Source organism: Diadema antillarum, unplaced genomic scaffold, assembly GCF_040938485.1.
Source record: "Diadema antillarum isolate AM-2024a unplaced genomic scaffold, OU_Dant_1.0 scf00000134, whole genome shotgun sequence".
NCBI classification, from domain to species: Eukaryota; Metazoa; Echinodermata; class Echinoidea; order Diadematoida; family Diadematidae; genus Diadema; species Diadema antillarum.
This window is the reverse complement of record NW_027271023.1, coordinates 4,328,660-4,340,767: the sequence shown is the minus strand read 5'-3', so window position 1 is coordinate 4,340,767 and position 12,108 is coordinate 4,328,660. Positions and strand designations below refer to the sequence as shown.

At 36.3% G+C, this 12,108-nt stretch overlaps 1 protein-coding gene across 3 annotated transcripts in view; it reads left to right on the top strand.

Moving 5' to 3' along the window:
- The window catches only part of LOC139720919 (proline-serine-threonine phosphatase-interacting protein 1-like), a 91,946-nt gene that overhangs the window by 72,109 nt on the left and 7,729 nt on the right, over window positions 1-12,108 (top strand). For 2 of the 3 annotated variants that reach the window (XM_071632250.1, XM_071632251.1), the window contains exon 11: window positions 3,726-3,820. In XM_071632250.1, coding sequence (XP_071488351.1) covers window positions 3,726-3,820 — 95 coding nt within the window. Of the gene's footprint in view, window positions 1-3,725; window positions 3,821-10,546; window positions 10,596-12,108 lie in introns of all 3 variants that reach the window. The other variant, XM_071632252.1, reaches the window with a different exon arrangement.

The following is a 12,108-nucleotide window of genomic DNA, read 5'->3' as shown; positions in this document are numbered from 1 at the left end:
GAGTCTGAATCAAACTGATTTCTCGCCTAGAAAAATTTTGCTATGGCCATGTGTCCTTGCTGAGGAATTCCTGAAAATTGTCAGTTTGGCCCACCAGAATTTTTTTTTTGAATTTTTTAGACATTTTACTTTCCCCCTTTGGAAATTAAATGAAAAAAGACCATTGATTGCATTGGGATACTCTAGTTCAGAGAAGTTGTGGTTTGGGATCATTTGATGAAACTAAACAATTGCATTAATTTGCTAATTTGATGTGAAATGAAAAAGATCTACAATGTATTTGATGACTGAATTGGTGGAAATTTTTACCAGATTAAAATGGAATAAGGAAGTTTAAATATTTTCAGAATGTAGCAGTAACCAGCGAATGACCTCAAATTTTTCAGAAGTTGGGAAGTACTCATGAATGCTTTGTAGGCCTGTGCATAATTACATGTATGTGTTGCTGTTTTGCTAAACCTCTTGTTGTGATTGAGGTAATCTCATCACAAAGGCATATATCAAGATTTTTTATTTCATATGACCAGCAAAAGACCATACCATGCCCCTTTATCAGATTATAACCTTCAGTTATCGGTTGAAACAAAAGGAAGACAGAGCTGGATTTTTTTTATTTATTCCTTTAATAGGTGATTACATTCCAGTTTTGACTGGTTTGATAACATGTTCAAAATATCTTAGCAAATGGTGCTTTTGAAAAAGAAAAAGTTTTGGTTTCCATGGAAACGGTGGTGGTACTTGGATGTGGACTGCTTGCCAGCAGCAAAACAGTGTGCATTCAGAGCATGGCCAGTATTACACACTTTAGGTGCCATATTGTTACCCCTACCAATCCGTGCAATCCCATCATGCTGCATGAATGCAGGTGGTCAATGTTTTTCTCTGGCTAGATTTAATTGTGTCTGTCGAGATTCAGGTGTGGAAAATGAATGGAAAATGAATGCTCATTTACGTTGACAAAGGGCAATTTGTCAATCAATCACAATAAATGAATAGACAGTTGTTCAAATAAATGATTCTTGACATTTTGAAGTGACTGATCCCCACCCAAATATGTATGCCCATGATTTTTATATCATAGCTATTACTCAAAACACTGAATACAAGTAGTGGTTGTATATTTATGTCAATTAAGGGCAATTAGTCACAATAAAAATAAGCAGTTGGTTTCACAAAACTCACTTGGCATTACTCTATTACATAGAATTCTCTGTGAGGGAATTTATAGTTTTAAACAGCCAGACAGTAAGTGGCAAGTCCAGAAAATCCAAGCAAGCAACTGTTACATTTTTTTTTTGATTCATTGCTTTGAATGTACAATGTATACTAGCATGCCATCCAAAAAAAAAAAAAATGCTCAAGCTTTTTTTGGCACATACATGTATGTATGAGCCAAATCAAGCCAAATGCTATTGTTTACTGCTCTGTGTCTGTATTGAGTACAGTGTGTTGTACGTCATGCACCATCTGTCATTCGTATATGTGCAAAACGCTTTCAGATTTTCGTCTTCTTCTCCAAAATTGGAGGGTGGATTCTGACGTACGTAGCTTGGCAGGAATCGATGACCGATGAGGGGAGGGGATTATAGTTTGTACAATGTTGGTGGGGCCCCAGGGGCCCCCAGAGACCCACAGAGCGGGACCTGAATATCCCAACTGAGCAAATTTTCATGTTTTTTCAAATACTTTTAAAAAATCTTCTAAATAACTCAGACTGGAATTTCATGAAGAGATGGAATCATAAAGAGTACAACATAGGGAGGTACCATATAGGAATCACCTAGGATGGGGCCAAACTGTGACCGTGCATCACAAAACCAACAAAAAGTCGCACCCCTTGATTTTACTTGAGGACTCAGAATAGGTGAAACGGATCAACCAAGTCCATCTTGAGTTTTTCATGTTGTTTTTTTGAAAGAGCTATTCTTCTACATTATTCCAAAGTTAAGGATCATAAAAGTAAATGGGAAAGTGTGTTTTAAGCAGTTTTCTACAACCCTTTTTTCTGTAAAGTAGTGAGATCAGGTATGTCTCAGGGACCCCTTTTCATTTCTTGAAAATCTTTTGTGCACTCTTCACTTTCAACTCTAATAAATTTTGAAAAGATATTGCTAGTGCTTTGAAAGTTGGCATTAATCATGGACAGAATGTGTTAATAAAGCATGGTCAATTTCAGCATAATCTGATAATCCCTTCATTATTGTTGCTGCGGTGGTTTACATGCTGTTTTGTGTCCCATTCATTGCACAGCGAGCATGGCTTGGTAAAAATTAACCTGTTAAGGATGAGTCCTGAGTATACTTGGGCAGGGCTCTATGAGAAATACGTGTTGTAGCTAAATCAGTCTGTCCTCAATGGGTTTAAAGTGCTTGGATAGACTCTACTTCAGAGCCTCTTTTCTCAGTTCACACTTTTCCAGTGTGTGCTTTCTTTCCAATATTTAGATAGGGTCAGGGGAGTCCATTTATTATAATTGAGTCATAAATCCCTTTAAAGCTTACAGTCTGCTCTTTTAGAATCTGCACTTAACTGAGAATCCATGTCTGGTGACTTTTTGTTGGTATTGTGATGCAGGGTCACAAATATGCAAAATGAGCTGATTTTCTTAGTTTTTGACATTTTTATTATCTTCTTAAAAACAGGTTGCTAGACATCTACAAAACTTGTCAGGAGACATCAGTTGGGGGGGGGGGTCATATTTTGTATAAATGGTAATGGTACCCCATGGGGACTCCTGGGGCATGGTCCAAATACCCCCAAATTCTCTGACCTTTCATAATTTTCGATATTTTCATCTTCTTGAATCCTGGGGTCTAGATTTTGATATAACTTGGGAGAAATCGTAAATGGGGGGGGGGGGGGATTATAATTTTTTACAAATATTAGTGGTAACCCCAGACGGGCCCATATATTGAGGCCTAAGAACCTTAAAATATAGTGTTTCCCGAGGGGCCTGAATCCACTCCCATATTCCAAGATTTTTTGAATAGTTTGCCTCAGGTGGAGGGCCATGATGGCAATGTGTGCTGTTCTGGCAAGCACTGTTACTGCTGGTCTCTTCTTTCCCATAGTAAATGAAATCTTGAAAATGAATGTTACTATTTATGATGATCTACATTCAAAACAAAAATGAATAACAGTCTGTTTCGATCCCATTTTTATACCTCTTTTGTGATGAAGCATGCATGAATATCTGATTGTATGTTTTCATGAATGGTATATACACATTCACTTATATTTGTTCAAAATTGAGTTTAAACATATCCTTTTGCTACTGCAATGTAAAGAGGGCATATTTTAATAAAATCTTGTCATCAAATACTTTAACATGAAGCTGCCATGATCTTTGCATTTGCATTGTTGCAATTCCATTTTGACACCTTTACTAATCAACAGATAATGGAGATACAATCTGTGTATATAACAACAGTACCCTTTATGATCTGTGTGTGCAAGAAACATATCATCCTTTTTTTTTCCTGTGGTCATTCTCTTTGTTTCCCTGGCTACAAAACTTTTTTGTTTTTCCCCTCATCAGTGCATGTGAGTTGTGGACTTCTCATCAGCCCCAAACGCTTTTTATTGTTCAATTCTAACCGTCATATTTTTGTGTTTTTGTTTTGTTTGTTTTGTTTTTCTTTCTCTCTCTCCTTCAGATTTCTGTAATTCATCCCACTCATTTCATTCTGATTTTTCAATTATTTTGGCTTGTTTCATCCCGCTAGACCCACTTTACGCCGCCGTGGATTCACCTCCGCCCCAGTCCAGTGCGGGGTCTATGCAAACCTTAGTCCGGGCACGGTTTGACTATAAAGCCCAGGTAAAGGAGAGCTTCTCACTTTATGAATCATCTAGAAAGAAACTTGGCAGAAAGGAAATACATACATACATACATACACACACACACACACACAATTATATAAAAATACATAAAGAAAACAAACAAATCCAAGTGACAAGTCATAAAAATGTGAATGAATGGGCTTCTTACAAGTGTTTGACAAATTTGTCAATCAGTTGTAATAAAAAAAAAATGCAACTCAATGCAAGAATTCATTAACTTGAGTGTGGACTTTTGTCATATGTCAGCAGCTTTTCTTTATTTCCACCCTTGATGCTTCTGTTCTATATTCTATATATTTCATGTGTACAATTGTATCCTTCTGTTTGTCAAACACTCTTATATCTATCTAGCTATCTATCTGTTCTTCCGGACATGTGTAGAAATATCTGGGCCCTATTGCATAAAACCCTTACCGCTGGACTTACCGCTCCTTTCTAGCAGTAAGTCTTCAGATTAGTGGTAAATTTTATAATCCTTGATGCTGATTGGCTGTGACGCCTAATTTTGACGGTAGTATGGTAAGTTTTATGCAACGGGCCCCTGGTGTATATACATGGTGTACAATATTAGAGTTTCAAAAGTTTCAGCAGGTATGATTAGAAAATATTGAGGCTGTCACAAAATGTCAAAATTATGAAAACAACATATGTGACCCTGCACCTCAAAACAAACAAAACGTCGCCAGACATGAATTTTCAGTTAAGACCATATTTTGAAAGAGCAGACTTTAAGCTTTAAAATGATGTATAAATCAAATCAAATGGACTCTCCTAACCTATCTAAACATCGGAAAGAAAGCACAAACTCAGGAAAAGTGTGAACTGAGAAAAGAGGCTTTGAAGTACAGTGTCTATTCAAGCGCTTAATCTTTACCAAACCGTGCTGGCTGTGCAATGAATGGGACAAAAAAACAGGAAGTAAACCACCAGAGTAACAACAATGAAGGGATTATCAGATTAAACTGAAATTAAGCATGCCTCATTAACACATTCTGTCCATAATTAATGCCAACTTTCAAAGCAGTAGCACTATCCGTTCAAAAGTTATTAGAGTTGAAATTGAAGAGTGTGGACAAGGTTTTTCAGAAATGAAAAAGGGATTCTAAAGACACACCTAATCACACTATTCTACCAAAAATGTTCGAGATAAACTGCTAAAAAAACACACTTTCCTGCCTGTTTTATGATACCAAATTTTAGCATAATGTGAAAGAAGACCCGCTCTTTCAGAAAATATGAAAAAGTCAAGTTGGGCTAGGTTGACCCATTTCACTTATTTTTAGTCCTCGCGCAAAATCAGTGTGTGCGACTTTATGTTCGTTTTGAGGTGCACGGTCACATATAGTAGATGTCTTTGACCTCCTCATTGGTGAAAACATCTGTGCTTGAAAATAACAGCTTATACAGTATTGAAGTGCCCAATGATGTAGGCATACAGTATTGTACATCCTTAAGATAGCAAAAAATCAATTCACTTTTAGTGGTTAATAATTGTGGTTGCTGTTCAATATCATACATTTGCTATTTACAACTCAGAGGAATGCTTGTTTCAGGGTACAGTACTTGTGTTCGCTGTGACCACGCAAGTCTTAGTGAAAGGTCCTACAAAACCACAGGACTTTCTCTAGAAACCCCTCTTCATTAGACACAATATTTTGCATACACAGAGACCTACATATTACATCTGGTAACAATACAGAAAATGTTCAACAGCAGGTGCATGCTATTGAAGTCTATAGCAGGTTTTTAAACATGTGAATACCTTTCTGCTAGACAAGCTTGGGTCTGCTCCGCAAGTAAAGGTGACATTTCTTCGCCCACTTGTGCATTTAGGATCTCGCCCGCTGGGTATCGTATGATGAAGATAACCTGTGATTTGATTACGTAAGATCGTGGAGTGTTTGTGTCTGTATGTATGTGTGTGGTGTGTGGTCTGTATTTGTGTTTGTATGTGTGTGTTTAGCTAGTATAAAAAGGGTTCAATTAAGACATGCATTATAGGATTCTGTCACCTGCTATCATATTTGTTGCAATGTACTCTAACCTTCTCGCGACCACAATCCCAATCTGCCATTGACATTATGTGTGAAGAGTTTGCTGATAGTATTAAGAGAGACAGCATTTGATGCTAGCACATTTGTAGCACCTAACAGGTAGACACGTGTACAGTGTGCGCAATGGAGTTATAGATGACAGCCAAACGTGGAAGGACTTTTCCTAGAGCTTTTTCTCTTATATTTTGTTTCAAGGTTGGATCGGGGCAAGGGATGGGAATACCAAAATCCAAAGAACAAGTCACTTTGCAACACTACAAAAAGTGTTGTGGGAGATCGAAATCATGTGAACATGAGAATCCTCCTCAGAGATACATGTATTACTTGTCTTGTCTTGCTGAAGATGCCCACAATCAATAGGTTGATTATCATGGCACTACACTTACTGTAAGATGAGTGAAATATATGGTGCATATTTTCAAATGTGTCAGAGAACATAAGTGTGGCTTAAGTTTGAATCCTCACAAAGAAAAATGTGACCATGCACCTCAAAATGAACATAAAGTCGCACACACTGATTTTGCGTGAGGACTGAAAATAAGTGAAATGGGTCAACCTAGCCCAACTTGACTTTTTGATATTTTCTTTTACATTATGCTAAAATTTGGTATCATAAAAAGGGCAGGAAAGTGTGTGTTTTTTTTTTCAAGTTTATCTCGAACATTTTTGGTAGAATAGTGTGATTAGGTGTGTCTTTAGAATCCCTTTTTCATTTCTGAAAAACCTTGTCCACACTCTTCACTTTCAACTCTAATAACTTTTGAAAGGATAGTGCTACTGCTTTGAAAGTTGGCATTAATTATGGTCAGAATGTGTTAATGAGGCATGCTTAATTTCAGTTTAATCTAATAATACCTTCATTGTTGTTACTCTGGTGGTTTACTTCCTGTTTTTTGTCCCATTCATCACACAGCCAGCACAGTTTGGTAAAGATTAAGCGTTTGAATAGACACTGTACTTCAGAGCCTCTTTTCTCAGTTCACACTTTTCCTGAGTTTGTGCTTTCTTTCCAGTATTTAGATAGGTTAGGAGAGTCCATTTGATTTGAGTTATACATCATTTTACAGCTTAAAATCTGCTCTTTCAGAATATGGTCTTAACTAAAAATTCATGTCTGGCGACTTTTTGTTTGTTTTGAGGTGCAGGGTCACAAATAAACAGAAAATATTGATAACAATTGAGTTATCTGTGGACATTAGGAATGTATAGTGTTCAATTTAACTTTAAGGTATTAAGATGGCTTTCATTTTGAATAGTTCATGAATGAAGTGACAGATTTCTTTTTCTAAAGTTCTGTGGTAGTCATTCATAATTTGTTGTATTGCAAAGATGCAGCTTACAAAGTATAATACAAAAGAGAGAAATGGCCAACTTGGAATCCTGTTGTTACATTTCCCAAGGACCCCTTCCCCCATTGTAATTAATCATTCACAAACACACATATGTGCACACATACACATGTTCCACTTCATTTAAACTCAACAATTAGATTGTGAGAATTTTGTACATATAGATGAAAGTCACGCTTTAAAGGGATGGTACAGTATTGGTGGAGATGAGAATTGGGCTTTTAACTTTTTGCGAGATACCAAGAAAACATTTATGATATAGTACAGAGCATACTATTTTAAGAGGAATTCAAAGTTTATTTGATGAAAATCGGGTTTGGAATGACTGAAACATCCAAAAACAAAGTAAAACAAAGCAATTGTAATAAAGTATGGGTCCCACACTTTATTAGAATGGCTCTTTTTGGGATATCTCAGCCATTTCAAAACCAATTTTCATCAAATAAACGTCAAATTCTTCATAGAATTACATGCTCTTTCATATTTCATAAGAGGTTTCTCATTATCTCACCAAAAAATGTTAGAAACCTGAAATTAGGTCTCAATTAAAACTGTACGATCCCTTTAAATATGACTCCTTGCCAACATTGATAAGTGGTCTCACTGGAATTCCCAAGCTGACACCAGTGAAACAAACTCATTTGCTGTTTTAGATGTGCAACAAGTACCATTACTATTAAAAACAAAGAAAACAAAAGATTGACTCATGAGGCTACCACCTTCTCAAAGAAAATCTTTGAAATACGGAAAACAGAAAAGTGAAAACTTTAGCAAAACTTGGCATGATGGATGAGCTGTATCGAAAAGCAGAATCATGCAGAAATGTACCACTCTTAAAAAATATCAAATTAGCAACTTTTCCAAATAAGATTTGTGGTGCTGTCACGGAAAGGCCATCACAATAAATTGTTCGACCAGAACCGGACAAATAGAACGGTTGATTAGTATCACTGCTATCATTTAGCTTTATCTTGCCTGTGTGGTGTATGTGCATCCTTATTAATTGGACAGCTGTTCACACGCTCCTCAAAGTACATACTGCGTATCTAACTCTTGGTTTCGGATACGTATGAGAACCATTGACTCATGGTCAGATGGATGCAGTGTCTCTATCGACAAACTTATTGTTCAGGAGCCGGAAAGGCACACACTGAGATGTTTTATCCCTTTGTGTGCCTGAGCACTTTAGCCAGAACTTGCTGTTGTTCTTTCATCAGCATCCAACTAGTTTTCCAAAACTGGACCTGATAGTAGATCAGCCAGTTACGTCTTTTACATAATTATTTGGTTTTGCATTCACACTTCATTAACCTCAGAAGCATATGCAGGATGTTATCCTTTCAAATCATGAAGCAGATTTCCAGTTTATCTCTCACTTTCATTATTGCTTTTAAAAGGATGCTATTAAAGATGTAAAGCACATTTTAAATGTCATTTATATGTCAATATGAGATATTGTACTGGTAGTTTATAATAACATTATTTTTGCCAGCAGGTGTAGATCATAATTTTCAAGTAGAATTAGCTTGAGGTGTGAGTTTTCGTCAGTTTGTCTCCCTGTACAAATGAACAAATGAAATTTGTAAAATCACAACTGCCTATCTATAATTTAACAAACATGTAGGGGAAAAAAGGAACCACGGGGCATGTTTGTTAAATTATAGATCAGCAGGTGCGATTATAGAGGAAGACAATTGAAGAAAACTCACACCTCAGCCTTCACCCCTCTACTTGATAATCTCTTGCTTAGAATTAGCTCATTGCTTCTGAGATACATTCACTGTCCTTTGCCATACTGACTTTGACTGTTTCTGACCACTGGGATTGGGATGGTGTACCCTGAGCTAACAGAGAGTAGTCCAGGATGGACAGTCCGTAAAGGTGGTTGGTCAGGAGCATTTAAGGGTTGGACAAAGCACCTCACCTGTGTCACACTCATTTAGCCCGTTGAGGTCGAGTTCCGAGTATACTCGGGCAGGTGTCTATGGGAAATGTGTGTTGTAGCAAAATCAGTCTGTCCTCAAAAGGTTAATATGTGTTCTCCTCCCTGCTGATGTTTCTATTTCTGTCGTATGTTAAAAAAAAGAAAAGGGAAAAAAAAAGAAAGACTAAACATGCAAAATTATATTCAGTCATAGTTCAATCCCAGTCTTTGTTCAGACCCAGGCTTTTATAAAGGGCTCAGCCAATGAGCATTGTGCTATAACCATAGAATTTGTGCTAGGTTTCTTGATTATGTGATGAAATGATGAAGATAAACTGATCATGTTATTTTTATTTTCCCTGTGGGAATGTGAAATCTGTTCAGTCTAGTTAAAGATTGATGTACTGCAGAATCTTGATGCTGAAGACTGTGCTTCAATAACACTGAAAATGACTGCATTGTCTTAGCCTACTTTAGAAATAACAACATTTACTTTCAAGTGTGTAAGGTATCAAGATGAGATTTATGGTCCATGTCTTTGAGTCATAGTTGTGAATCATGCCTGAAGTGATGGGAAATTTATGCTCGGTGTGAAATGTAGAGGGGGTATCGGTGCTATTCTTATAATCTCTGTAGAAATATAAAAAGCAATGCATGCGTGAATGTGATGTGCAAATATCCAGCATACTACCAGTAGATAGATTGAGTAATGTAAGAAATGTGAGATCATGAAGTATGCAACAGGCATACATCCTAGTTCATTTAAAAGGACAAGTTCACCTTAATATACATACATGTGGATTGAGTGAATTCAGCAATTAGTATAACACATTTATAAGTGAAAGTTTGAGGAAAAAATCAGACAATCTGTTTAAAAAGTTATGATTTTTTTAAGTGTCATTGCCTCTTTCAGAAGGCAGGGGAAATAACAGTACCCCTAACAAACATCAGTAACATGTTAAGAGAATGTGTTCCTTTTTCCAGAAAATGACATTTTATGGAATTCTCTCTGTATTATCCTTACATCATTCTATGTATGTGACATCAAAAACTTCAGTAGTCTTCTCATCCAGCAGTGACTGCACAGAATCTTTAATCATTCATAGGCAGTTTTTTTTTCTGTCATATCGAAATTGCAGTATAACTGAACAGTAAAGTATAATTATAAAGGTATATGATAATTTGGGGACCTGAATTTTAACTTCATTACATCAAAAATTATGTTATAACTGTGTTCATTATATAAGGAGTGCTCTGTTTTGTGAGTATTATCACAATAATAGTTATGTTTAGATGCATGATGTGTTCGGCATTTCGTCACATTTTGATATTTTGTCTCTTTTTTTTCAAACTCCTACACAAAACAATTCTCTTAGGAGTGATTGCCATGAAGTAAAATCAAGTGTAGTAAAAATAGATGGCAAGGTAAGTCTATGTTATCATACTAGAAGTAAATGTGTAGCCTGCATATAGGTTCTGGCAGTATCTTCATGTTTGTAGTTTGGAACACAGTGGAAATGTTAAGTTGTGCAGCTGCATTGTATATGCATAAATGTGATTGTGCTCATCTGCCCACAGCGGTTTCCACTGGATGGCATTTTTGCATTTTTGCTTGTCAGTTGACCATTTATTCCCTTTTTTGTTTGTGTGTATACATCCAAAGTGTGAATTATGTTTTTCCTAAAACCACAAAGAAGGGGGAAATAGTCTGCAACTTCTTTCTCAATTTCATGGAAAGCTGTTATCCCCCCCCCCCCCAAAAAAAAAGGTGTCTGCAAGTAAGGTTTAGACTAGGAAATGGCTTACTAACCAAAAGGTAGATAGTCTAATTAGTTTTGCTCACTGGCTGCCATTTATACTTCAGGAACTCTACAAACTCTAGAAATTCATTTTTTTTCCACACTGTCATTCCTCAATTTTTCAACTCTGTATGATTAATGCAATGCCATGAATGTTTGCCTATCTCAACAAATTAGAACTAAGTTATCAGAAAGCTATCTACACAAGATAAGAAGTTTCTTGCCCAAAATATGCTCATTTAGTGCCTAGAGTAGCAGGGCTGCCAACCAGTACATTTTTTTGTCCTTAAAAAATAAGAAAATTTTATTATTTTATTAATGAAAAAAAAAGACTTTTTATATTAACCTTCACTGAACATTGTAGTATATAACAGTTTCCCCTCCTTTTTTTCATCTGAAATATATGTGTGGGTTTTTTGCCTTCAATATGTTTTTTTTTTTCATTGTGCTTTAGAAAGTTGCTTGATCTGCAACAGTTGAACAGTGCTGGTGAAGTTTATGTGTAGAGTGCTAGAATAGTATTTAGCATAGCATCAAATTCATTTTGTATATTCACTACACAGTCTATGCACTCTATTGCTGAGCTACTCGTAGTGAAAACTTTGTGCGTTTTGTATCAAGCAATGCATTTGGTTGTATATGTGTTTGAATAGTGCAGAAGCAATCATGGTGTTCAGAAATTACGCGTAGAGAGCTCATAGTGCAACACATTGTATATCTCACTGCCTTTTAACTGAAAAAAAAACTTGCTTTTTCCCCCTCTTGTGATGAAGAGCATGATGTAGTTGACACTGGTGAACATTGATTTGCTCTGTTTTGTTTCTTTGTAAAGTTAAGGATATGATCAGATGAGAATGTTAGTTTTGAGAAGCGGGATTCAGTGTAGGGTGTAACTTGAGCAGGGGAAACTGTGTGCTGTGGAAAAGGACAGGAAGATTCATTGTATGGAATGGATGGTATCTGCAAATAGGAAATAGCAATGAATATGAGACAAGGATGTCACCAGCCTGGGTATTTTAAAGATTGTGGTGGGAAAAAGTCAAGGGTTTCTGACTACAGAGTCTTTGAAAAATGATATCTTCAAGAGACTTTCATTTTCCTTATGGCATTGATGAAATCATCATAGGAAAATGAAAAGT